General features: G+C 59.3%; 2 protein-coding genes across 2 annotated transcripts in view; one reads left to right on the top strand and one right to left on the bottom strand.

Annotated features, from left to right (window-relative positions):
• Positions 1–2,977: 2,977 nt before the first annotated feature.
• H1-8 (H1.8 linker histone) lies at positions 2,978–9,046 on the top strand (the record flags this gene model as incomplete). The annotated part of the gene is made up of 5 exons (XM_081276140.1): positions 2,978–3,059; positions 4,912–5,180; positions 7,144–7,465; positions 7,855–7,937; positions 8,176–9,046. 5 exons carry the CDS (start codon positions 2,978–2,980, stop codon positions 8,428–8,430), a joined length of 1,011 nt encoding a protein of 336 aa, XP_081132266.1. The 3' UTR covers positions 8,431–9,046.
• Positions 9,047–11,545: 2,499 nt separating this feature from the next.
• Positions 11,546–26,715, bottom strand: part of PLXND1 (plexin D1) — a 36,736-nt gene continuing 21,566 nt past the window's right edge. Inside the window, exons 13-36 of the mRNA XM_081275891.1 lie at positions 26,185–26,336; positions 25,553–25,652; positions 24,984–25,123; positions 24,011–24,178; positions 23,839–23,929; positions 23,397–23,660; positions 23,160–23,309; positions 22,527–22,641; positions 21,656–21,763; positions 21,457–21,569; positions 20,803–20,910; positions 20,548–20,678; positions 20,269–20,467; positions 18,846–18,992; positions 17,916–18,072; positions 17,134–17,237; positions 16,997–17,060; positions 16,633–16,667; positions 16,285–16,389; positions 15,804–15,967; positions 14,601–14,748; positions 13,420–13,560; positions 13,093–13,167; positions 11,546–12,641 (exon numbers count right to left, since the gene is read on the bottom strand). Coding sequence (XP_081132017.1) covers positions 12,525–12,641; positions 13,093–13,167; positions 13,420–13,560; positions 14,601–14,748; positions 15,804–15,967; positions 16,285–16,389; positions 16,633–16,667; positions 16,997–17,060; positions 17,134–17,237; positions 17,916–18,072; positions 18,846–18,992; positions 20,269–20,467; positions 20,548–20,678; positions 20,803–20,910; positions 21,457–21,569; positions 21,656–21,763; positions 22,527–22,641; positions 23,160–23,309; positions 23,397–23,660; positions 23,839–23,929; positions 24,011–24,178; positions 24,984–25,123; positions 25,553–25,652; positions 26,185–26,336 — 3,096 coding nt within the window. The 3' untranslated portion in view covers positions 11,546–12,524. The remainder of the gene's footprint in view (positions 12,642–13,092; positions 13,168–13,419; positions 13,561–14,600; positions 14,749–15,803; positions 15,968–16,284; positions 16,390–16,632; positions 16,668–16,996; positions 17,061–17,133; positions 17,238–17,915; positions 18,073–18,845; positions 18,993–20,268; positions 20,468–20,547; positions 20,679–20,802; positions 20,911–21,456; positions 21,570–21,655; positions 21,764–22,526; positions 22,642–23,159; positions 23,310–23,396; positions 23,661–23,838; positions 23,930–24,010; positions 24,179–24,983; positions 25,124–25,552; positions 25,653–26,184; positions 26,337–26,715) is intronic.

A 26,715-nucleotide genomic window follows, 5' to 3' on the forward strand; every position in this document is an offset into this window, starting at 1 on the left:
CTGGAGCGGGGCTTCTGCAAAAGCTCATGAGAATGTTTATGTCACTTTTTTTTTTTTTTTTTGTATTTCTCAATTCTTGAAAAGCCCCATCAAAGGGATTGAAATGGCTGCCCTTGGTTGGCACTGGATCCAGCAGATGGGGTCTGGATGTCCTTCCCCTCTGCCCGGCTGGGCTGTGATACTGGAATTTCCGCAGCAGGATAGCAAGGCGTATGGGGCCTCTCCTACATGCCAGGTGGCACGGGTGGCACGGGGGGTACCACCAAGGAACACGACAGGCCCAGGCCTCAGAGCTCAAGGGTGAAGGACAGGGAAAGCAGAATTGTAACTTGGAATGCTGGCAGTGCCTGAGCGGTTAGACCAGGGGTGGCTGCATCCTAACCCTAGGGATCAGGGGAGGTGCATGGGAAATATTCCAGAAAAGCTAGATGGGGGTGAAGGTCGTTTTCTAGGCCATGTGTATCAGTTAGCTAGTGCGGCATGACAAACAGTCCCAGAAATCATGGCTTAAAACAACAAAGCACATATCATTGCTCACAACTCTGTGGATTACCTGGGTGGTTCTGCTGATGTGGATCAAGCTTGGGGAAGCTCTGTTGGGACATTCAAGCATCTGGTCAACTGGAAGGTTGACTGGGGACTAGTTGGTTAGCCAGCAATTGGCTGGACAGTAGGGGAGACTGGGCAATGGGTCTCTCAGCCTCCAGCAGGCTACCTAGGACTTATTTATAGGGCAGTGGGACGTGCATGACGTCACTCCCACCATATTCTGTTGGTCAAAGCAAGTTGCAAAACCAGCTCAGATCTAAGGAAAGTTACATCACAGATAAGAATGGATATGGGTGGTGGTGAAAATGGGGATGTTTTTGCATGAATTTGACACACACAGAGGGTAATGCCCAAGTATCAGGGCACAGCCCATTCCAAGAGCCGTATCGTGGTCCTTCCTCCCTCTCTTCCTTCCTTGAACCCAGAGCCTGGTAGATGCTACACACTCTGCCTCTGAGCTACACCTCCAGACCCTACAGTGGGCTTGAATTGTGGAGTTTAAGGGAAAAGAAGGTGCCGGAAGCCAGACTGAAGCCCTCGACTTTTACCCAAGGGCAGTAGGGAGCCATGGGAGGTGCTAGACAGAAGAGGGAGGTCTGCTTTCACTTTAGAACATTTTGAGGGGGCACAGCTTGCCTCAATGCAAACCTCTGGTGATGCAAAGTCCTCTGGGAAAGTTCCAGCAATGGGGAGACCACATGCAAAAAAGAAAAAAAATGTAAGTCTCTTTCAAACCCACACCTTCCAAATCCTATAGCTTCTTCAGGGGTGACCATGGCTGTGATGATGGTGTGAATCTTTTCAGACCTTCTGTGCCTTCACTCACACACACACACACACACACACACACACACACAAACGTTTTGTGTTCAAGCAGGAGCCCGGTCTGCATTCTTGCTCATCCATTTTCACAGCTGTATACTATTCCACAGGGTGCCTAGTGCTCCCTCATCTTTGCGGGCATCTAGATGGTTTGGGATTTCTGCCAAGATCGCAGCAAACGTTCTTGTGTGTCACAATAATCGTCCCTCAGTGAATGCTGTCTCCCTAAAAGTGGAATGGGCAGGTGGTGGGACATGTCCATCTTTTGGTATATCAGACATTCTGGAACGGCTGCCTGAGCTGCCTGCCAGTCCCCCCTCCTAGCTGCCGCGTGTTTTGACACATCTCTGGGTGTCAGTTTTGACAGACTCTTCAATATTTGTCATCTGCTCCGTGTGAAACACAACCTCACCCTCGTTGGAATCCACCTCCTCATCTTAAATGGTTGCAAAAATAGTCTCCAGGCCCGAAATAATCGAACCAGGACCCTGCGAGCCCCGTGGAAGTTACTTCTAATATATAAATATAGATATATTTTTCCTTTTTCCAAATAAGACAGCAGAGCCCGGAGGAGGGAGCCGTGGAGTTGCTGGGCCCCCGGGGATCACCTCCCCAGGCGGCCCTGCTCCAGTTTACACCCTGGCAGGGGCTGCCAGGCCCACGTCTCAGCCAACGTCTCAACTTTTGTCAGTTTGACAGGGGAAAATAGTATCTGAGAACCGTCTCCGTTTGACTTTCTCCGAATGCCAACGAGGGGATGAGCCCAGAGTCCCCTGTCGTCTTTTCGGGTGAATGGTCTCCTCCTGTTTCTTATCCATTCTCTCAATGGACATAATCCTTATTGATTAAGATTTTTTTGCTGCTCCACTCCTTGACCCCCTTCCTGATTTTTTTTATTCCCAAAAGACAAGACAAAAGGAAGGTATTGGCACTGGGCAGCGGACTGTTTTCCTGTCATCCCAGCGACTCTGGAGGCTGAGGCAGGAGGATCGCTTGTTGGAGGCCAGCCTCAACAACTCGGCAAGACCCTGTCTCAAAATAAAAATATAAAAAAGGGCTGGGGGTGTGGCTTGGTGGTAAAGCGCCCCTGGGTTCAGTCCCTAGGATAAAATAAGAGTAGAAGGGCCTTGGCTTCAAGGCGTCCTGAGGGGACATCTGGTCTAGGCAAGTCCCTGTGGCCACACGCCTTTCTGAGAAACGGAGGCCGGGGGTGGCCTGGGAACAGTGGCCCAGGCTGGAGCAGCTCATCTTCCACTCTGGCACTGAAGGGCCTCCGTGGTCACCCAGAAACTCAGGTGCTACCAATTCCCCATCTCTGTCTCCAGCCCCTGGTGGGCAGAGGTTGTGGGGGGTGGCCTCAGGCTCCAGGTCCTCATCTCCCTGTCGAGGCTGAGCTCCAGGGAAGCCAAGCGACCCAGGAGTGGGTGGCAGAGCCAGGACTCTGGAGCCGAGGGAGCTGCTGGGGGCCCTCGCACCCTCCCGGCTGATCAGCTGCTGGGTGGGCCACGCCTCATCAGGGCTAATTGGAGGGGCCGGGCTGCTGAAGGTATAAAAGGAGGCGGAGGCGGCCCCGCGTCCTCACGTCTGGGCCTGCGTCCCCTGTCTGATGGCTCCCAGCGGAATTACTAGTGTTGCCGCCTCTAGCGCCCCTGCCAGGTCATCTGGGCCTTCTGGTTCCAAGAAGTCAGGTAAGCAGGGGGGGGGCCCTCCTGGGAGCCCTTCCCCTCCCCCCAGTCCCCCCTTGTCCCACTCTGGCCCTGGCACCGTCCCCACAGCCGACCACTTGGCCAAAGACCTCATGCCCCAGCAGAGGCAGGGAGGCCTGGGCCTGGGGCTGAGGCCGGCCCAGGGAGGCCTCAGAGGCCAATGGCGTCCCCCCAGCTGCAGCCCATAGTCAGCCTGGGTGAGGGGTGGAGGCCTGGCCACAGCTGCCAGCCATCGAGGTGGAGGGGCCGGAGCAGGGGCCTCGGATGCCGGGCCAGGCTCCCTGATTTCCAGGCCCCTGGCCACTGGACATCGAGGTAGCTACAGGGAGGGACTGGGGTTCCTGGGAGAGATGGAGCCCAGGTTTGGGGGGGCATGGCTTTTGCTTTGGGCACCTGGGTATACAGCAGGCATAGAATAAGTGCTGAATGAGGGCTGGGGGAGGACACAGGCCCAGGGAACATCCTTGGGGGTGGCTCTCTGGGGTTGGAGGTGCTGCACAGGGTGGGCTGGGGGACTCTTTATCTAGAGGCCTGGGCAGGTGCCTATTCCCATTGGGCAGGTGGGAAGACTGAGGCCCAGAGGGGGCTGGGCCCGGGCGTCCCGGCTCCCAGGCTGCGTCCCACCCCCCAGGCTGCGTCCCACCCAGAGCAATCCCGGGCCCTGGGCTCCTTCCCCCCAGAGGCCTGCAGAGGGGGCCTTGGGTTAGGCCTCTCCACAATTTGCTTCTAGGTCTAGAGCTTTGGGTGAGTTTCCCGTTTCTCTCTCCTACTTTACAAAACAAATTTTAAAAAATCTTTTGCAGCCAGGGGATTCCCGTTGGGAGTCCTAAATCTTGCAAATGATTCAAGTGCCGTGGCTCACGCCAAGAATCCCAGTGAGGGAGGAGGCTGAGGCAGGAGGTTGGCAAGTTGGAGGCCAGCCTCAGTGACTTACTGAGGCTCTAAGCCACTCAGCGAGACCCTGTGTCTCAATAAAATATAAAAAGGGCTGGGGACGGGGCTCAGGGGTTGAGTGTCCCTGAGTTCAGTCCCAGGTACATAAATAAATAAATAATAATTAAAATTTTAAAAAATAACTTGGGGATCATTCACAGACGACACGATTCACCCATTTAAAGTGAACGGCCCTGAGTACATCCAGCACATATCCGTTCAGTTTTTAGAATATTTTCATTTCCACAAAAAGAAAATCTGTGCCAATTACCAGTCTGTCCCCATCGCCACCTCTAAACCCCAGCCCTTAACAGCCCATAATCTGACTTTTTTTTTTGAATACTGGGGATTGAGCCCAGGGCCCTTGGTCACTGAGCCCCGTCCCCAGCCCTATTTTGCATTTTATTTAGAGGCAGGGTCTCCCTGAGTTGCTTAGGGCCTCTCTTTGGCTGAGGCTGGCTTTGAACTCTCGATCCTCCTGCCTCAGCCTCCGGAGCTGCTGGGATATTGTATATAAACATATGCACATTATTTTGGGCCCCGGGATGAAGCTCAGGGTGTGGCTCCCCTTCGCATGAGCTCTGCCACTGGGCCACACCCCCAGATCCCCACGAGCAGATTTTGGTGGGATGCGTCTTCCCTGCCCCATGGTTTATGGGTAAAAGAAACCAGGCTGCGAGCCCTGCAGCCTGAGTTCTGCAGACACCGCCCCTGTGGCTGTCCCCCCAGAGCCCCCCGGGGCATCCTCTGCATCGGTGATTACATCTGGACAAGTGGCCTCGTTTATTTATTTATTTTTTTAAAAAAGCCCTGACCCTCCACCCATGGGACTCTGCAGCAGCTGGTGCATAGAGGGTTAGACTGCAGGGTGCACCGGCTGAGGGCCTGCCGTCCCTCGCAGGCCCAAGCTACAACTGGGTCTTCCACCGGAACCCCACGATGCTCCGCATGGTGCTGGAGGCGCTGAAGGCCAGAGAGCAGCCGCGGGGAATGTCGCGGGGCATGTCGGTGGTGGCCATCAAAGTCTACATCCAGAGCAAGTACCCGACGGCGGCGGACGCGGGGCGCTTCAAGTACCTGCTGAAGCAGGCCCTGGACACGGGCATGCGGAGAGGACTGCTCACCAGGCCGGTCAACTCCAGGGCCAGGGGCGCCACCGGCAGCTTCAAAGTGAGTGGGGAGTTGGGAGGCCCCAGGGCCTTTGCACATGCTGCCGCCCTAGACCACGCGGCTCTCATCCGCTCTGCTTGCTCCTCCTGCACGTCCAGCCTCCGGGAAGGCTGTTCTCAGGGACCTCCCCTGGGCTCCTGGTCACCCTGTGGGCAGTATGTGTCTTCATTGCTTTTTGGGGACGTCTTCAGAGGTCAGGGACCATGTCTACGATGTTGGCTCTAAGTCCTGGGCACCTTCACTGTAGCGGAGGATGGGATCCCTGCTCCTTCAGTCAGTGGCTGAGGCTGGCCTCCGACTTGCGGTCCTCCTGCCTCAGCCTCCTGAGTCGCTGAGATGATAGGTGTGCGTCCCCACGCCCGGCTACATGTTTATTTCTATTTTTTGGAATTGGGGATGGAACCCAGGGGCACTTTACCCCTGACCTACATCTCTAGCCTTTTTTATTTTGAGATAAAGCGTCACACACCTGCCTCTTTTGGAGTCTTTGCTGATCGCGTGGGGACAGAGAGCGACTCCTCTGGTCCTTGGGGATGAGTTGCAGCCTCATGTTCTCATCTCTTCCCTTGGACCCGTTTACAGAGGTCCAGCTTCTAACAGAACCACCTGAACAGTGTTTTGAGGGGAGGAGCCGTCACCTACAGGACAGATGGGACGGGACACCGACCCTGATTTGGTGGAAAAGGAAACTAGAATTTTGAAGGGGAAAACTAGCGGGGGGCGTGGGGTGGCGCACGCCTGTCATCCCAGCGACCCGGGAGGCTGAGGCAGGAGGATCGCAAGTTGGCGGCTGGCCTCAGCAACTCAGTGAGGCCCTGAGCAACTCGGTGAGATTCAGAAGGCCGACTAGGAGCAGAAGTGTGGTCCCCAAAGTCCCCAGAGTGGCAGGGGCCAGACAAGGTTGGGAACACAGGCTTTCACTGTCTCCCATGAGGCTTGAGGGGTGCGGGGCGAACCCGAGTTATTTCCTCCATCTTCCCCTAAATGGAAGGCCCTGGGGAGCCCCAAGCTCCTCCATCTTGTGCAGAGGCAGGAGGCCGAAGGGCTTTTAGAGTCGGGCAGCCGCGCGGAAGAGGCTTTTCTCCCTCGCCTCTTGGCTTGATTTATTTTTGTGTCTCTCAAGTTTCTTGGTTATTTTTTCCTTCTGAGCTTTCAAGACCCAGTAAGTGGCTGACCCCTTTATTGGCCTCAAACCTCTTTTTTCTTCCTACTGGAAAAGTCAGCCGAAGCCCAGCAGAATGCGCACACGCCTGCCATCTCAGCAACTCGGGAGGCTGAGGCCGGAGGATTGAGAGTTGGAGGCCAGCCTCAACAATTTGCCAAACCCTGTTTCAAAAATGGAAAAGTGGGGAGGACTGGGAATGTGGCTCCGTGGTTAATTGTCCCGGGGTTCAACCCCCCAATAATGGAGGAAAAGATAAAAGATTTAAAATAGCTGCACAAAGAGGCACAGGCCTGTAGCTCCAGGGACCCCGGAGGCTGAGGCAGGAATGTCACAGATTCAAGCCAGCCCAGGCCCCGTCTCAAAATGAAAAACAAGCACAAGCCCGAAAAAGGACGCTGACCCTATAAATGATTTGAGCTTGGAGGAGCCCCATCCCCAGCTCTTTTTATTTTTTATTTTGAGTCTGGGTCTCCCTGAGTGGCTTAGGGCCTCACTAAGTGGCTGAGGCTGGCCTCCAACTTGAGATCCTCCTGCCTCAGCCTCCCGAGGAGTGGGAAAGAGAGGCGTGAGCCACTGTGCCCAGCGTCAGGCATGATTGGGAGCCTGGTTCCAGTTTTGGGGGGTGACACGGTGCTGAGAGGATTTGTAGGTGGCAATAGCTTCAGAGCTGGGCCGGGAGGCCGGGTCAGGAGTCCTCGCACCCACTGACGCGCACACACCCTCTCAGGACTCCTGGGCGCGGGGCAGGGGCACCCGAGCTGGCTCTGATCCCACCCCACCCTCTCTCCCTCCCTCCAGCTGGTCCCCAAGTACAAGAAGAAAGTCCAGGCCAGGAAGATGTCGGTCCCCAAGGTCCCCAGGAGGCCCAGGGAGGCTGCTGGGAAGGGCTCCAAGAAACCAGGCATGGAGCAGAAGGAAGCGTCCAGCTCTGGCCAGGCCGCGAGGACCGTCCCCAGGCCAGGGCCAGCCAACCAGGGGGTCCCCAAGAGAGGCCGCCGGGAGGCCAAGGACGCCGAGGCCACCAAGCCTCCCCCCAAGCCAGCCAAGGCCACTCGGGCCCCTTCCAGTACCAACGGGACCAGTGAGAAGCGGAGAGCCCAGGGCAAGAGGCGACAGCCAGGTGGGTGAGGGACGGGGACAGGGGACAGGGACTGCGGGGGATGGGGCAGGGGCTCCCCTGTGAACCCTGACAGACAGCTCGGGGTGGCCCATGGGGTGACGGAGGCAGCTCAGGTGTTAGGAAGGAGGGAGCCCAGGGAAGCCAGAGCTCCCGTGGTCCCTGAAGAGGAATCCAGGAGGGCTTCCTGGAGGAGGTGCCCCCAGGAAATCACGTGCAGAGGCCCAGAGACAGAGGAGTGGGCGCTGCGCGGGGTCTGCAGCGAGCTCAGTCTGTCCACCGTGCGGGGAGGGCATCTGGGGTCCCAGGCTTTGGCCATTGCCGGGGGGTGGGGGGGTCCAGAGGCCCTGACTCTTCCCCTGCCCCATGATGGTCCCCCCAACCTGCTCTAGATGCAGAGGCTTGTGGGAAACCCAAGGTGAAGAATGCAAGCTCAGAGGTGAAGAACGCGAGTTCAAAGCCCGCTGACGGGCAGGTGGGCACCTGGGTGACCCCCTGGGTATGGTCTCCCCCCAACCTGCAGTTTTCTCTCCTCCTCTCTCGGGGGATGGTCTTCCCTGTTTCATGGCCAAGGGGCTGAGGGGAGGGGAGACGAGGTCACTTGTCCAGAGCCTCTGAGCTGGGCCTCCCATCCTGGCCTCCCATCCTACCCACGTGGCCTCCGAGCTGCACACCCAGCTCTGTCTCCCTGTCCCTGACTTTGCTTCTTGTAGGTCAAGAATAGAGTCTCCTCCCCAACCAGAAGGAGGATGGCAGCCAAGACCCCTGAAGAGAAGGTCGGCCAGGGGCCTGGGCAGAGATCAAGACCCAAAGCTGCTGCTGTCCCTCGGAAGGGTGATGGGTCCACGGCTGTCCCCACAGCTGTGGCCAGGAAGACAGAGGCCCCTGAGGGCCTGAGAAAGCCCAGGCTGCTCACCAAGTCCCCATCCTCCAAAGCACGCAGCAAGAAGGTGGAGGCCGAGAAGTAGAGGCTGAGAGGTAGAGGCCAGGAGGTAGAGGAGGCCGAGAGGTAGAGGCTACGGTGGGCAGAGACGGTGATTTTTCTCTGAATCTTTATTCTCTGATCAACCATTATTCAATTTTAATGTAACCTATTTATCAATAAAGGCTTCATTTTCTTTTCCCTATATCTTGGTGACGATGGGTGCTGAGGTTGAGGGATTGGGCCACTCGGTCCCTTTTAAACAACCACGGAGCGCCTGCCCTTTATCTGGCCAGTGCTGGGAAGAGGACAGGACAGGACCTCTGCTGGGGTGGGTGACAGACCACAGTCTGGAAGGGGCTGGGCCTAGTCCTGGGGCCCAGGGGGGTGTTGAACCCCTTCTTGGGATCTGGGACCGCTTCCCACGTGTGGTTCTTCTCTGGTGGAGGGGTGGTCCGTGTCCCTGCCCCTCAAATCCAGCCTCTGGACAAGTAGGACATGACCGTATCTGAACCCCCACCTGAAGACATCGGTAGCTTTTACGTTTTGTGCTTTTTTAAAATTTTCTTCTGCTTCTCCATCTTGGAAGCCGGCCGCCATTCTGTGAGGAAGCCCAAGCAGCTCGTGGACAGGAAGACAAGCACCCGGTCTTCAGGGCCAGATCCCTGACCAGCCAGGCCAGATTCCCTGCCCTGTGGGTGTGCCATCTTGGAACGGAACCTTCTAGCCCTGGCTGACCTAACCCCACTGGCACCTGGTGGGATAGGGACATGCCTCCGTGGCCGAGTCCTGTCCCAGAAGCGGATTCAGGACCCAAGTAAGTAGTGACTGCTATTTTTAAGCTGTGGGTATTCAAAGGGCCACAGATGGGTACAGCGGCCCAGCGTGGTGGCTCACACCTGTCATCCCAGCGACTCAGGAGGCTGAGGCAGGAGGATTGCAAGTTGGAGGCCAGCCTCAGCCACTTAGTGAGGCCCTGAGCAACTCGGGGAGACCCTGTCTCTAAATAAAATACAAAAGAGGGTTGGGGATGGGGCTCTGTGGTTGAGTTCCATCGCTGGTACCATAAAATAAAAAAAAAAGGTGGGTATGTTGTGGAGGGCACTTAAAGACATTTAAGAGATTTGGCTTTTATGTCATGGCTCAGGAAGGTGGCCTGCCCACTGGTACCCTGGCTGCCGCAGGGTCCCCAGGGGCCTCTCTGCTCCTTTGTGGGTTGGTCTGAGACTGGGGGACGTACCTGTCTGCAGAGGCCCCCTCTGGGCACCCTGCCTCAGAGCTGGGGACAGCCCAGAGCCCCCACCCTGAGGTCCAGCCTCCGTGAGACCTCGGGCAGGTCACCTCCCTCCTCTGCAAAGATCCTTCCCTTTTGGAAAGTTACCTTGAACCTGCCACGTCAGGGGTCCCCACCCTCCTGTGAGCCTCAGCTACAGGGCAGGGACCCTCTTGGGTAGCTCTCATGGCTGGGCAAGTCTGCAGAGGGCTCACTGAAGCTGGCCACCTTCTGTGCTCAGAAATGACCCCCGAAACCAGAGAGAGCCACCTCCACTTCCTGACAGCCTCTCTCCACGTTCCCAGGGAGCCACATGCTAATCAGACATTCAGACAGGCTGCGGCATATTCAATGAACACAAAGATGTCACCAGATATGGGCACATGGGGGGGGGGGGTCGGGTTGCAGTTGGTGTGTTTGCCCCGACCCTGATTCTAACCCCTGGTCCCCAGCCCCCTAGGAACAGAGCTGAGGCCACCCTGCGAGGTGAGCCTGGGAGGCGAGGCGCAGGATGAGGACAGCTTGGCTTTATGATTATTATTATTTTTTCTTCTTTTTTTTAATGTGTGATATTTATTCTAGAATCACATCCTCCCCCCAAAAGGGGGGAGAGAGAAAAAAAAACCTATCAAATATGCCAATAACTCAAATTAGAAAATCTGTTGCTTAATAAGGAGAAATCAATGCTCAGAATAGAAAATGGGAAAGAGGAAAACTAGCTCCTTCCCACAGTGACTTCGGGGGGGGGGAGACGTCTTTATTTTTATTAGTTTTCATTTATTTATTGGTGCTGGAGATTGTGTCTCAGGGAGGCTTAGCCCCCGAGCAACACTGCAGCCCTTTTTAAATTTTTTATTGAGACGGGGCCTCCCTTTGGCTGAGGCTGGCTTTGAACTGGTGATCCTCCTGCCTCAGCCTCCCGAGCTGCTGGGATAACAGGTGTGTGCCACCGTGCCCGGCTGTATTTTTCCTTCTTTCTTTTTTTTTTTTTTTTAATTATTATTTTTTAGTTGTAGGTGGACAGAATACCTTTATTTATTTATTTATTCATTTATTTTTCTGTGGTGCTGAGGATGGAACCCAGGGCCTCCCACGTGCTAGGCCAGCGCTCTGCCACTGAGCCACGACCCCAGGCCTAGATTTTTATGTCTAATTTTTTGGCACTCGGGATTGGACCTAGGGGAACTTTACCCCTGAGCTACATCCCCAGCCCTTTTTATTTTTTTTAGACAAGGTCTCCCTAAATTGCTGAGGCTGGCCTCCAACTTCCAGCCCTCCTGCCTCAGCCTCCCAAGCCAATGGAATCGTCGGCCTACTGGAGAGGGATTTCAAAGCTAGTGGTCACTTCCTCTGGTTTTGTTCTTATTGACCCTGGAACTGGTTTTCGTTTCTAGATTATGAATCTTTGGTTCTATTTCTTTTTCTCGATAAGAATCGTGGGAAATGACTTTTCCTTCCTCCAGGGAAGAGCTTGTGTGGCATGCATGGCTCTCTGACTTGGAGGTGGCCCTGGGGTGTCCTGTCCTGGGGGTGCAGGCTGAACGGCACCTCTGCTTAGGCCCAGAGGGAGCCAAGTGGCCTGGGACCAGGCTCAGCCTGTGAATTAATTGTCCCCCCACCTTGTGTTCCCAATTAAGGGACAACATGTGCCTAGGGGAACAGAATCCAGCCTTGGGGACAAGTTCCCCAGCCCTGGGGCAGGGCACAGCAGCATCCAGCAGGTATGACACCTCGGGTCCAGGGTCCAAGCCCCATCAGGCCTGGCTCAGGCTGTCTTCCTAGGAACAAGGCCCGCCTGGCTCTGCATCCTTTGTGTCATAAACTAAGTGACAAACGGCCCCCTCTCCCCACTTGGCCATCTTAGGACAAAGGCAGAAGTCCCCGTGGGTTTCCGGCAGACTTTTATTATAAAGAAGGTTCCAGAGAGTTCCAGCCCTCCCCTCCCCTCCCCCCCGCCCCCTGGGTTCCTGGCCAGTCCTGGGCATCAGCTGGGTCTGCTCCCAGGGGGACCCTCGGGCTGGATCAGCCACCCAGGGTCACATCAGACAGGGACAGACGGGGTGACGTTCCCAGGGTCCTGCGGAGGTCTCGGGCCAGGCCTGCCGGGTCTCTGGAACAGTCATTTCCAGTGTTGCGTTGGGCGCCCCTGGGGACCCTCCCCGGGTCCTCTGCACAAGTGGCAGCCATTCACAGTTGGCGCGTGATAATTTTTTTATATATATATATAAAAGCTTTGAAAAAAAAACAAACCCCCCCCAAAAAAAAACCCCAAAGTGGTGCTATCTTTAGAAACACTTCCAGAAAGATCGAGTAGCCCAGCTACAGACTCGGTGCACCCTCGCCCCTCCCGCTCCCAGCTCCTGTCCCCTCCTCCTCTGTCCCTCGGGGGAAACCCTGGGGGCCTCCCTGGAGGCGGTGGGCACGGCCCTGGGCCCTGGCTGCCAACAGCCGCTGCAGCCACCGAAAACCAGAAAACTCTGACCCTGAGTGTGGCCAGGGTCCTCTGGGGCCAAGGGACATGGTGACAGCTTTTTGGTGGTGGAAGCAGAAAGCCATCAAGGGCTCCCCCCTCTCCAGTTTGCATGAGGTAGTGTTTTGGGGGGCTGCAGCCTCCTCTCCCCGGGTTGGGGGCGGGCTGTCGTAGCAGCTGGCTGGTGCAGGGCAGGTCACTGTGCTGGGTGGACAGGGACAGCTTCCCAGAGACTGGATGCTGCCGTCAAGGCCCCCATCCCAGAGTCGGAGCCAGTCGAAGGGGACACAGAGGGGTCCCTGGGGCCGGGCTTGGGGGCTCCAGGCCTGGCCTTCCTGGTCCGCCCTTCCCCTGAGCCTCCTCCGCTCCTCAGTGTCGAAGCCCGACTCGGCCGGGGTCAGGCCTCGCTGTAGCACTCGTAGATGTTGTTCTCCATCAGGGCCACCACCTGCTCGAACTTGTGCTGCAGCTGCGTCCTGCGGGCCGTGGGGTTGGCCTCCAGTGCGGCCATGATCTGAGCAGGAGGCAGCAGGGGGTCAGCCGGGTGGCCCAGCTCAGGGGTCCCCGCCTTAGATGGTGGCAGAGAGCACAGCGCCTCTGCCCACCCACCAAGAGACCCACCCTAGCCGGCTGCAGTGGCCCACGCCTCTCATCCCAGCAGCTCGGGAGGCTGAGGCAGGAGGATGGCAAGTTGGAGGCCAGCCTCAACAGTTGGCGAGGCCCTAAGCAACTCAACCAGCCCCTGTGTCTCAGTGAAATACAAAAAATGGCTGGGGACAGGGCTCAGTGGTTGACCGCGCCTGAGTTCAGCCCCAGGTACCCCCCATCCAAAAAAAGACCCACCCTAAAGTGCAAAGTTCCCGAATGTGAGTGCTAAGGTGAGAAGTTCTCCTGCGTCTTCTATGTCAGGTGGGCAGAATGGACGTGGGCAGGTACTACCTGGGCAGGTGCACGGGGTCACTCACCTGGGGCCGATACCTCTTGGCGTATTTATAGATCTCTGCCATGGCCACGTTGGTATTGAACTCGTTCTGGTATTTCTGCAGGGGGAGGCCGGAGAGGGAGGCTGACCTCGCAGCTCCTCACCCCCACCTTCCAAGAGCCCCTGGACCTAGACTTCCCAGTTCCCTTCTAGAAAATTCTCTGCGGCCCCCTCCCCTGGGACTAAGGTGCTGAGCAATTGTAGATAAGAAGGGGACACCCAGGGGGCCCCCCAAATGCCCTGAGCCCCCCACCCAGCAGCGATCCGAGGGTCCAGGCTTCTGCACGCCCCCCCCCCTGCGCCTGCGCACCCGCGACTCCTCCGCCAGGTGCGCGTTCATCTCCTGCTCGCTGAGCGGCGTCATGTCCTGGATCTGCTTGTAGTAGCGCTGCACGACCTTGCGGTACTCGGGGATCTCCTTGGCGTACAGCAGCTTGTTGGTGGGAGAGTCCTGGGGACAGGGGGACATCTCAGCCAGGGCCACATGCACAGCTGGGTCTCAGATTCTAAGCAGCCCCTGTCCCGATGGCCCCAGAAGTGGCCTTAGGGGGCTCTCGGGGACTTGAGGAGTCTTGGTTGGCACCCAATGTCCCCAATGTGCTGGCTTCAGACCAGGGGATCCTTGGTCCCCTCCCTGGGCTGCTTTGGACATGAAGCCCCTGCCCTGATCTCTCCCTGACCCTGCAGCCTGCTTTGGTGACACCCATCTTGGGGACCTGGGTCTGTCTCTTGCATCTGATCTGATGTTTCCCGCTGCGTGATTCCAATGTCCCCAGCTCTGTGTCACACACATCCTGCCCTCGGAGGGGCACATACTTGGGCAGGGAGGTCAATTTCTCTCTCCTGCGGTGGCCTAGACGCAGGGCCACCACCCCTGGCCCGAGGCTGCCGTGGGAGGTCTGAGTGTGCCGAGTCATGGACGCTCAGGGCCCAGAGCGCTTGCCTGTCTCCTGGTCACTGCCTGCAAGGCCATTCTGTCTGGTCTCTACCCTCTAAAGCCAGCTGGAGCCTGTCCCTTCAAGCAGTTGCTTGGTGACCCACGGGCCATGCACCGGTTGGCTTCTCTGCCCCTCACCCCGTGGCTCCAATAGCTCCTGGTCTTCAAGGGCGGCTGCCCAGAGCCCGGCTCTCAGCCTGGAGTGTCCCTTCCTGGGCGTCTTCCCCTGTCTGAGTGACACCATTCCCCCTACATCCTCCAGACCTGGAGGTTGGCCTTCCAGAAAGTTCTTCCTGAGGGTCCATCTCCCCCAGTGTCCACCCACCAAGAGACCCCCCCCCAGCCGGCTGCGGTGGCCCACGCCTGTCAGCCCAGCAGCTCTGGAGGCTGAGGCAGGAGGATCGCAACTTCAAAGCCAGCCTCAACATTTAGGGAGGCCCTAAGCAACTCAACCAGCCCCTGTGGCTCAGTGAAACCCCCAAAAATGGCTGGGGACTGAGCCCCCCTGGGTTCAGCCCCAGGTACCCCCCATCCCCCCACAAAAAAAGACCCACCTTGCCCAGCTGCAGGTCGGAGATGGAGCAGGCGTCGATGAAGGCCTGGGCGATGACGGAGAGGCAGGCGTCGATGTGGTCCGTCTTCTCGATGTCGAAGACGAACTGGGGGTTCTTCAGAATGTTCACCCAGAACCGCAGGGGGAGGCTGGGAGGGGCAGGGGTGGCCGTGAGCCCACCAAAGGGCGGGGCAGGGCGGGAAGTGGTGGCTGGAGGGCAGCCCCGGGGGATGCGACTTGGCTGGGCCCCTCCAGGATGCTGCAGTCCCCAGGATGGATGTCACCTTTGGGAACTGAGGTTTGGCTCTCCCTGGCCAGCTGGGGTGGCTGGTCCACCCTGTGGCCGCCTCTGCCCCCTGCAGAGTCCCCCCTCCGCGGAGCCTCAGCCAGAGCCTGGTTTTCATTAGAGGCCTCCCCTCCCCCAGCCCTGCCCAGGCCCCGCCCCAGACCCCGCCCCAGGCCCCGCCCCAGCCCCACCCCCAGGCCCAGACCCAGCCCCAGCTCCAGGCCCCGCCCCCAGCCTAGCAGGAAGTGCAGAGCAGCCAGGGAGGGCAGGGCCTCCACCCTGAGCCTCCTCCTGGAAGGCCAGAGAGCTGCGACACTCTCCAACTCCGGGCCACCCAGTGACCCAGCAGCCTGGGGCATGGGGGTCCTGGGAGTTCTGAGAAACTTCTGGCACTGCACAAACCCTGCTGGGTCGTTAGCATTTGGATAAGGATTTCAATAAATTGCTGGTTAGGGGGAGACCTCTAGCTTCCAAGAAGGCTACAAACTGGGTCTGGGAACCAGAACATGCCGGGTGGAGCCTGGTTCTGCCATCCCAAGGGCTGTATGATGGGGGGCGGGGAGCCTCTGGGAGCGTCGGTATCCTCTTCTGTCAAATGAAGTTGATTCTGTTTGCTAACCCAGGTGGAGCGAGGGTGAGGATGAGGGCACCGAACACACACACTGCTCCCTGGGAGCTTTGCGAGTGAATTCTTACAGTGAAGGTGGGTTACTATTGTTGCCCTAGTTTTTATAGCTGGGCGAACTGGAGCACAGACAGGTTAAGTCACTCACCCACGATCACACAGCTCAAAAAATGGCACAGTGGGCATTGAACCCAGGCAGGTGGCCTCAGAGGGCAGGCTCTGAGACCCAGAGGCACAGCTCTGCCCCAGTGATACGATGACGTCTACACAGCCCTCCCCCTGCCCCCGCCTACCTGTTGGTCTTCCAAATGTGCAGAGTGTCTGGGTCCGAGATTCCCCTCTTCTCGGCCTGCTCTTCCAGGAAGTCGAAGAAGTACTTGACGGCCAGCGGGGGCTTGTCTTCCCGGATGCTCAGAATGGCCTTGAACAAGTCATCCAGAAACTTCTGCAGCGTGCCCTGTAGGGGGGTGGGGGGGCCACGGTCAGCCAGGGGGCACTCTCAGAGCCGTGGGCCACCAGGGCAGCCTGTGCATGGTGCCTGGGGAAGTCACGTGACCTCAGTCGGGTCCCCTAGTGGAACCTCCCGGGGGTGGTGACAGATCCTGGGTCCCCAGCTGGGAACGGGAGGGGCCAGGATTTGAGCCCCAACCTTGGCACTCAAGCCATGTGGCCCCTGTGGCCCCCATTTCCTTCTCCACTGCCCCACAGGGGGACAGGGGAGCATGCACAGCGGACCCCCAGGAGCTGGGGAGGGGACATTGAGGCGGGGCCCACCTTGGTGGACAGCAGGCGGGTCAGGTAGATCTCTGGGAGCACCTTCTTCCGGTGGCTCTGTCGGTGGGACTTCTTGGGTTCCGCCAGCTCATCGGTGGGCAGCACCTGGCAGGTGGGCAGTGGTCAGTGCCCAGTGATGCACACTGGCCACCGGGGGGAGGCCCTGGCCCTGGCTCTCTGCACATGGGCCTCTGACGTCCACGGATCCTGGACGCATCCCCAGCTCTCTCAGCCCAGCCCAGCCCTTCCCAGGGCCTGGGAGCCATTTCTCAGAGGCCCAGGGTGGCCCAGAGCCAAGGCCACTCCCAGCCAGGGCCAGGCTCCCCGGGGTCCAGGCTGGACACTCACCAAGTGGAAATACTTCTCCGTGTCCAAGTCTTTCACTGTGAGAGGAGGAAGCACATGATAAATAAACAAGAGGGGACAGCAAGGCCGAGGTCCCAGGACCCTCTGCTCAACCTCAGAGTGGACCCCAGGACTCAGAGGAGTCCCGATTCCCAGAATTGGCAGCTGGGCAGCGAGGCCCAGGCCACCACAGGGGCTGGTGGCACGAACACAGCCCCAGACCCAGAGAGGCCTGCCAGCTCCCCTCCACCTGGCCCCTGCCCAGCCCACATCCTGTGCTGGCCTCCAGCTGCCCACAGGCCATCGGCCTGCCAAGGCCCGGCCACAGGAGGAGTGGGTCAGAGGAGGCCCTGCCCTCCAGCCCTACCTCGGCCCAGGGTATTGTCCTTCTTGTCCGACAGGCTCATGGCCAGGGAGGCCCCTTCAGGGATCTGATGGGAGGGGAGAGGCTGAAGTCAGAGGCCGGGAGTCCAGGGAGGGAGGCAGGGGAGGGCGGGGCCGCACCTTGTAGTGGGCCAGCGTGTTGAGCTTCTTGCGGCCGTCCTCCACCACCGAGGTGTCGTCCAGGTCCCGCAGGATGTAGCTCTGCGTGCTCGAGGCGAACCATTCTGGGGGCAGAGGAGCCGATCGTCAGGGTCAGGGCGGGGAGCCAGGACCGGGAGGCCACCCAAGAAGAGGCCTCTCTCACCCTGGCTGGGCCACCCGAGGCAAGCCAGGCCCCTCTCTGAGCCTCTGTGTCCTCATCTGGAAAATGGGGAGATGGTATACAACAAAGGTCCCCGGGAGCTGTCACCAAGCAGACGCTCAGGAAGCGTCCCCACTCCCCAGGGTCCTTAATGTTACAACTCCTGAAATAAAAGGTGTCACCTGCACCAGAGGCCACACAACCCCCATGGCTCCCACTGCCCTGGGGATAAAGGGAGGGCCCAGCTCTGTCCAGGACTGGGCACAGTGTGAGTGACCAGGGACGCCCTGTAGTTTTAGGAACCTCTCTTTGTGGCAGAACTAAAACTCCTATGCACCCTTCAAAACCCACTCTGAGGTGCCCTTCTGTGGGAAGCTCCTCCCACAGGGTTTTGTCTACTGTCCAAAGCTTGGTCACATTGCAGGGCCCGCATCCCACCAAACCAGAGCCACTTGCTCTTGGGAGCCTAGTCTGCTATTGCGGGTGTCCCCAGAGACACTGATCATGCACATGTGCTCATTTGAAGGGGACTTTCTGGCCAAAGCCAAAGCCTCCAGGCACCCAGGCCCCTGTGCCCACCCCTACCCCTGCTCCTGCCCACCAAGGTCCACGTCCTCGGCCCGCGGCCACTGCGAATAGGGTACATTCTTGCAGAAGGCTTCCAGAATCTTCTCCTTCACTTGTGTCAGCGTGTCGGTGTCCATGGCTCGCACGCTCAGCGAGTCCATGCCGCAGCCTTGGAAGGAAACGTTCAGGTTCTGCAGAAACAGACAAAGCAGAAGGCACAGGGGTCAATAGATTGTCACCCTTGCTACACAGGAGCCCAGGCAGGAAAGGCTCTGTCCTGGGAGGCTGCAAGGCTAGGTGGAGGCTGGAGGCCAAAAAAGAAATAATAATAAAAAAGAAAGACTGGAGGCCTGGACCAGCCCCGCTCAGGACTGGCAAGCCCCGCCCATATGGCCACACTCACCTCAAGCCCCGCCCACAAGACTCGCCCACTAGCGCTCCCTGCCTAACCCCGCCTAAAGCAAGCTCAGCACCGTGGCCCCACCCACAATTTGGCCCCGCCCACTGCTTGGCCCGTCTGGACTGACAAGCCCCGCCCACATATCCCCGCCCACATCAAGCCCCGCCCACACGACCCGCCCACTAGCGCTCCCTGCCTAACCCCGCCTAAAGCAGGCTTAGCACCACGTGGCCCCACCCACAATTTGGCCCCGCCCACTGCTTGGCCCGTCTGGGGCTGACAAGCCCCGCCCACATCAAGCCCCGCCCACTAGCGCTCCCTGCCTAACCCCGCCTAAAGCAGGCTTAGCACCACGTGGCCCCTCCCACCATTTGGGCCCACCCACGTGACCCCCCACTGCTTGGCCCCGCCCAGGGCTGGCAAAGCCCCGCCCACCTCAAGCCACGCCCACTATCGCCCCCTGCCTAACCCAGCCTAAAGCACGCCCAGCACCACGTGGCCCCACCCACCATTTGGCCCCGCCCACAGGCCCCGCCCACTGTTTGCCCCGCCCACCAGGCTCACCCTTGGCTTGGCCTCTATGTTCTCCCGCAGCAGCCACTCCTCGTTGAGCGTGTAGCGGGCCTTGCCCGTGATGGCGTCGATGGAGCCCTTGTTGATCTGCTGCTTGATGGCGCACAGGAGCAGGAAGAATGGTTCCCCGACCGTCTCCTGGGTGGGCACAGGGCTGTCAGGGGTCAAGGCCGCCTTCCATGTCCCAGCCTCTACATTTTGGCCTCACCCCGTCCCATCTGGGGGCCCACTTGTCCCCAACACCTCCTTTGGGACCCCAGTGCCCAGGCTGACACCCCCTGTCCAGTATCTCTATGGACCGGAAGTTCTTTTGCAGGGACCAACAAGCCCCCTGCACAGCTCCATTGACACTACTGAGGTTCAGAGAGGGCAAGCCATCTGCCCAGCATGGCCCAGCTAGGTCGTGCATCCACAGAGTCCTGAGCACGTGGCTGGCCCTACCTACCCAGCGGGGACCTCCCAGGGTGAGGCGAGGTGGAAACAGGACCCAGAGGAGTTCACAAACAGCCCCCATCACAGCCTGAAGCCGTGCTATCTGCAGCCCCCCTGCTGTGAACCCCCATTTTATTGCAACTACCCGGCCAAAAAGGGACTCGCTGCTACCCACAGTCTCCAGCTGATTTTCCAGCGACCCAGCTGTTCCATTTACCTGGACATTGAAGTATGAACGGTAAGTGTGTTTGAAAAAACGTTAAGTACATTTTAAGCAGATTTGGCAACGATTGAAGGCAGCGGGCCAGCTCTTAGTCCAGAGCCAATTCTCTGGATCTAGGGGTGGGAGCCACCGATGTCCCATTTTGTAGAGGAGAGAAAAGGCCTGTCGGAGGCCACATAAAGTGGCCAGGAGAGCTAGGTCCAGAGCCCCCGCAGCCCCCAGGGTCCAGGTCTGTCCCATCCCATGCTTCTTGCTTCCCCTGAGAGGATTCGCAGGACTCCAGAGACCAGGGACAGAGGATCTGCTTAACCAAAGGCAACCAAGGCCCAGAGAGGGCAGTGACTTACCCAGGGTCACACAGCTGGGTTCTGGGAAAGACCAGATGGAGACCCAACACAATTAAGGGCCTGGTTCTGGGCTCTGTCCAAGCCTTTGCCTTTCTCCCATGAACCCCAGCTGACCCTGTGGCTTCTGCCCTTATAAAGGCAGCCGGATGGCAAGACAGGACCAGGGACTCCCATTCTGCAGAAGAGTTCTAATGGGGATCCTTTTGCATTTCAATTTGCAATCCTCCTGCCTCAGCCTCCCAAGCTGCTAGGATGACAGGTGTGTGCTAGGAGGACAGGTGTGTGCCACCGCGCCTGGCTCCCGGGCCCCTTCTGAGCATCCTTTCCATATCTGCACAAGGGCTAGGAGAGTCCCTCCTGACCCGGGGGGCGTGACTTCCGGCCTCCCCTGCGCAAGCGCAAGCGGCCTCACCCGCAGGCAGCTGTACATGCAGATGGACATCCAGTTGGTGAGCATCTTCTCCACCACCGACTCGGTGCGCCGCAGCATGAGCTTGGGGTTCTTGGCGGCGGAGGCGTCGATGAGGTCCACCAGCAGCTCCTTCATGATACCTGTATAGTACTCCAATTTGCCGTGCAGAGCGATGGTCAGCAGCGAGGCCAGGCTGCACCTGCGGGGCCCACGGGGCATCAGCCGGGGATCGGACCTGGGGAGTCCAGCCCGGCGGCCCCCCATGCCCCGGGGACTGACCTGTCCCGCACGACAAAGTCCTTCTGCTGCTCCAGGGCGTGCACGAAGACGATGAGGAAGTGCTTGTTGTTGAGCAGGGACGAGAAGAGGCTGATGCCCTCCTCCATGTGCGGCCGGCAGCTCTCGGGGATCTGCGGAGGCAGCGGAGGCGGAGGCTGCTCGTCTCCCAGTGCCAACGACGGGCGTCCCCGGGTTGCAGGAGGGGGACAGTGGGACCCGGGGAGGGGCCGCCGGGTGGGGACCTGGGGTACTCACGGTCCACTCTCCCAGCAGCGGGTGGGTCTCCTGCGGCGGGGAGCCACTCCCCTGGGGACTGAGGGTCTGCGAGGGCGACACATAGCGCTCTTCGGAAAGGGAGGAGCACTGCAGAGGCAGATCCCAGGGTCCTCAGCGGCTGGACGCCCCCCGACGGCCAGGCCAGGCTCGCAGGGCAGAAAGGGGCGCCAGCCTGGGCCTCTGCCGGGGGACACTGGCCCGGAAATCACAGCACCCAAAGGACCCAGGGGCCCTTTTTTAAAAATTTATGCACAGGGCTTTGCTAAGTTGTTGAGGCTGGCCTCCAACCTCTGATCCTCCTGCCTCAGCCTCCTGAGCCGCTGGGATGACAGGCATGGGCGAGGCACGGGATAGTTAAGCAGAACCCAGAGGACAGGAGACAACAGGGAGACCAAGGGAATGCTGGCAGGGAATCCTGGGAGTCCAAGTCACCCTTAGTAACTTAGTGAGGGGAGGACACCAAGGAGGAGATGGGGGCTGGCAGCTGGTTCCCCTATGGACAGATCCCCTCCCTTGGCAGGACTGCCATGGATGGGAGTGCAGGTTTCACACTGCACAAGAGGCCCTGTACTGCATGCATGTGCCCTGGGTCAAGCTGCCCTGTCCAGGTTCAAGGGGGGGGCTCTGGCTGACCTTGGGGAAGAAGGTGCGGGTCACAAAGTGCTTATATTCCAGGAAGGGGATGCCCTGGCTGCGGTTCAGCTCTTTGGTCAGATCCGTCATGTCCGTCTGAAGCTCTGCGAAGCCTGGTGGACAGGCAGGGAGCTTTCAGCGGACTGTGCACCTGTCGCCCCCACCATGGGACAGCCTTTGCCCGGTGCCACCCACTGACCTTTGCGGATCTCCTCGCGGATCTGCGATTCCATCTCCTCCATCTGCAGGAGCGTCTTCTGCCAGTAACGCTCGGCGCGGCGGCTCTTGGTACAAAAGACAAACAGGGCTGCGGGCAGCAAAGCATTTATTGGCACCTGCTGTATGCAGATCCCAGGCCTGTGGGGAGAGCTTCTCCCCAGGATCCTTAGGGGACAGCACTCAGAAAAAGAAATGTGTGCGTTTAAAATCACGGTAGCTCTCCGGTGATAAAATGATGTGATTTCTGTTTTCTTTGTGGATTTTGGTATTTTCCATTCTTTGTTCAATGACCAAGAATTACTGCTGAATTAAGATTTATTTTTTTTAAGGTACTGGGGATTGAACCCAGAGGCTGTCTACCACGGAGCTGCACCCCCAGATCTTTTTATTTTTATTTTTATTTTGAGCCAGGGTCTTGCTAAGTTGCTGAGGCTGGCCTCCAACTTGCAATCCTCCTGCCGCAGCCTCCCAAAGGTTGGGATTGCAGGTGTGCGTCCCCACACCTGGTGACAGTGAACATGTTGACCATCTACAGAGGGTTTTCCAAAGCAGTTGGACCACTTTACAGTCCCCCCAGTAGCGTATGAGGCTCCGATTTCTAGACTACATTATTTTACTTAAAAAAAATTTTTTAAGCTATAGATGGACAAATGCCTTAATTTTGTTGGTTTATTTTTATGTGGTGCTGAGGATCGAACCCAGGGCCTCACACGTGCGAGGCCAGCGCTCTACCCCTGAGCCCCAGCCCCTACATTATTTTATGACGCTCTTCCTGGATGCCCATGTTCAGACAGGCCAGGGCTTGGGGGGCAGGTCTGCCCGCCCCGTGTCCCAAGCCTGGGACTCCTTACCAACCACAGAGAGCAAGAGCAGGACGCTGCAGATAACGATGGACACTATGATGGCGGTCTCGCTGCCCCCCAGCTGCAACGTGGCGATGGTCTGGTTGAAGTTCCCTACTTGGATCTGCACAGAAGTAGGGAAGGGGATTGTAGTTTTCCTGGAATTACATTTTGGCTAATGCTGTGTGGTCTTGGGCAAGTCACCTAACCTCTCTGAGCCTCCGTGATAATACAAAGATAACCACCTCTACCTCCTGAGGAGACTGACAGCTAATGGAGATGATGCTTGTCAGTACAGGAGGCCGTGACAATTATTAGAGCCTGGGGGGAGCAGGGAAAGATGGGCAGTTCACAGGGCCTGGCTCCTGTCCTTGATTATCTGGGACCAGGACAGCAGGTGACAAGACTTGACCAGGCAGGACACCAGGATTCTGAAAGCCCAGCCACCTCAGGGCCCAGCTGAAGCGAATGACTGACACTGAGCAGGTCCCTAAGGTCTTGGACCTCCGTGTCCTCATCTGCCCAGGGAGGATCTGAAGCTCTGCCTTGCGTTGCTGGCCTAAGCTATTGAGCATGAAAACTGGTGGATGCTCAGGGAATGGTTGGGGCGGGGCCAGAGTCACCTCCGCCTCTGCCACTCACCGTGATGGGCAGCTGCCCCTCAGCGGCGCCCAGGGACTCATTGACCGAACAGTGGATGACTCTCTCCGAAATGATCTGGATGTCGCAGGCCACCTGGCCTATCTTGACGCGGTACTCGTGGCTCTCGAGTCCCAGGCTGTCCTGCTCCTTCTGTGGGTACAGGAGGGATGCTGGCCAACACTCTTGGCTGAGCCTGGCCTGCCCCCTCCGGCCACCCGGGGGTCCCCAGGGGCTCACGTGAATGACCAGGGTGAGGGGCTCCCCGGGGTGGTGCTTGATCCACTTCTCGCGCTTGGCCGTGGAGAACTGCGGGTTGGGGAGGTAGTCCAAGCGGAACCTGCTGTCCCGCGGCACCTCCTCGGGGTCCCCCAGCTCCTCGGCCACCGCCACCTCCTCGGCGTAGGCCCGCCCGTTGATGAAGAAGTCCACGGGCGCCGAGGCATTGCTCAGGGCCCCCGGGGACGGGCAGGTGATGAGGGTGGCATTGAGGACCTTGCAGAGCTGGCACAGGGGTCAAGGTGAGGAATACAGGATGGACAGACGGACACCGGACAAACAGGGGTTGGGGCGAAAGGGGACAGAAAGAGACAGAGATGCCGCAGGAAGAGGCCTGGTCAGCCACGGCCACCAGCTGTAGCCAGCCCACCCCCCCATCACAGCCCCCTGGGGGTCCCCTCACCGTGGGCTCCCGGCCAATGTGGTGCACGGACATGGACACGTTCTGGACCATGTGGAAACGCTCGCCAGCCACCGTGATGGTCCTGCCGCCGCTGTGGGGGACAGCCAGACCCCCTCAGCACACCTGTGGCCCCAAGGAAGGAGGCTGGGCTGGGCCAGGGGCTGGGGCTCACCTGACCGGGCTGCGGCGGGGGCTGATGGCCGTGATCACGGGGTTCGGCATGTACCAGAAGGTGAGGTTGCCGCGCACGCAGCCCCTGCGCTCCAGGCGCACGCACACGGGCACCGGGGCCGCCTGGATGCCCCCGGGCACTGTGCAGGTGATGCTGGTTTCCGTGCGCCTGCGGGGGACGGCCACATCAGCAGGGGGACCCGCCTGGGTTGCCAATGTCTCAGCCCTATGCACTTGGCCTGGGGCCCGCCTTGTCTTCTGCGCCCTTAGGTGGGTGTCCGACCCACCTCCTCCAGGAAGCCCCCCAGATCTCACTCAGAACCCCAAAGTCCTGACTTTTCTCTGATCCTGTCTCCACGGGAGCTTCCTGATTCCCTGAGGCCCTGGCAGGGCTTATCTTGGTATCCCCAGAAAAACCTATCAATGAGGCATGGTACACAGTAAGTGCATAATAAAGACAGAGGTTCCCCCAGCTCCACCACCGAAAGGCTCCAGGCCACGCCCCCTACCACTGGTCACACTCCTGGGCCAGCAGCTGCCATTTATGGAGCACCTACTGTATGCTGGGCACAGTGCACTCCCTGAACTTAAAGGCCATTCTTACACAAGGCAGGATGGTGCACGCCTGTCATCCCAGCAGCTCAGGAGGCTGAGGCAGGAGGATCACAAGTTGGAGGCCAGCCTCAGCCACTTAGCAAGGCCCTAAGCAACTCAGGGAGACCCTGACTCTAAATAAAATAGAAAAAGGGCTGGGGACAGGGCTCCGTGATTAAGTGCCCCTGGGTTCAATCCCTGGTATCAAAAAAAAAATGTTCTTACAAGAAGACACTGAAGGTCAGAGAAGTGGAGAGGCTTCCCTAAGGGGTCATGGCTAACAAACAACCATTGTTTGGGACAATGACATCCCCCACCCACCCATCCCCCAACCCCATGGGTTTCTCTGGTGGGAGGGGAAGGGCTGCTCTCAGGCTTACACAAGCTCCGTGCAGGGGTCTGTGTCGTTCACCAGGACCTGGAGCTCGGAGCCCACGTGGAGGTCACTCCCATGGATGGTGATCCTGGTGCCCCCTGCCTTGGGGCCCATTCTAGGGTCCAGGTTGTGGACCAGAGGCAGCTGGAGGCGGAGGGCAGGAGTCAGGTTCTGTGCACCCAAGGGGGCGGAGCGCGGGGAGGGGGCGGAGCGCGGGGAGGGGGCGGAGCGCGGGGAGGGGGCGGAGCGCGGGGAGGGGGCGGAGCGCGGGGAGGGGGCGGAGCGCGGGGAGGGGGCGGAGCGCGGGGAGGGGGCGGAGCGCGGGGAGGGGGCGGAGCGCGGGGAGGGGGCGGAGCGCGGGGAGGGGGCGGAGCGCGGGGAGGGGGCGGAGCGCGGGGAGGGGGCGGAGCGCGGGGAGGGGGCGGAGCGCGGGGAGGGGGCGGAGCGCGGGGAGGGGGCGGAGCGCGGGGAGGGGGCGGAGCGCGGGGAGGGGGCGGAGCGCGGGGAGGGGGCGGAGCGCGGGGAGGGGGCGGAGCGCGGGGAGGGGGCGGTTAGTGGGCGTGGCCTCCTTACCACGTAGGAGAAGCGCTCCCGAGACCTGCCCTCCTTGGAAGCGTTGACCGTCACCACGTCTGAGAAGGCCCCTGGGGCTGGCCCCGTGGCACACACGATCCTGGAGGGGGACAGGCGCGCTCAGAGGGTGTGACAGTGCTCGGTGTCCTCCCACTCTCAGTTGGACCTGGCCTTCTGCACCGTCCACATTGAAATAATGAACAGTCCTCTTAGCCTCTGGAGGGCCACCTGGAGTGACCACTGTCCGGGGATCACCCCCACCCCAGGCGTTCCCAGAGTTCTGCACCTCTGAGAGGACAAGGGGGGCCAGGAGGGCTGTGATCAGAACATCTGGTCACCTGATGGCTTATCTGCAAGGCCTCCCCAAGAGGAACTCTAGCTCATTCCTCGGTTCTAGAACATTCTCTAGAGGGACTCTTCCACCAGGAGCCCCCCCAATTTAACTGCTTGTGTGCAGAGGGGCTGGCCTGGCCTGGGGAGCCCCGAGGGCTTCCTGGAGGAGGCGGCGCAGAGCAGGAACAGAGGGAGAGAGGAGTGTCCCAAGAAGAGCCAGGCAGGAGGCACAGAGGGACCGCTGGACACACAGTGGGACGGCGGGTGGGGGGGTGGGGGCTGGGGACCCTGCCACTCACTCCTCCGACACCGTGTATCTGTCCGCCAGCGGCTCACAGGCCACGCTGCCGATCCACACGCCGTGGGCCACGTCACTGAGCCGCCGGCCCAGGTTCCTGCCGCGGATGGTCAGCAGGGTCCCGCCATCCAAGGGGCCACTCAGGGGCTCGATCTGCCAGGAGACCAGACACCGAAGTGACAGGGGCTTTGAGGCTGGGACGCTGACAAATGGCCCCTCCCACTGTCCTATGCAGCCGCCACCGGGAGGCAGGGCCACCCAGCACCATTGCTTAGAGGATACAGGGGCTCAGCGAGGGCTGGGACTGCGGGTCACCTGGCCTTGAGCATGGCTGAGGCCACTCAGCTCAGGGATGCCACTTAGGGGAGCCTCCTGGGGCACCCTGAGGCCAGTTCCCAGGACTGTGTCCGAGCCCAGGAGCCCACATCGCAGCCAGACGCTGATTGGACCAGGGGCGGGACCTGGCCTTGGCTAAGCCAATCAGAATCCTTCCCTGAGATTTTTCTTTTCTTGCACCGGGTACAAGAGTTAT

Source organism: Spermophilus citellus (assembly GCF_964194105.1).
Source record: "Spermophilus citellus genome assembly, chromosome: 19".
Lineage (NCBI taxonomy): Eukaryota > Metazoa > Chordata > Mammalia > Rodentia > Sciuridae > Spermophilus > Spermophilus citellus.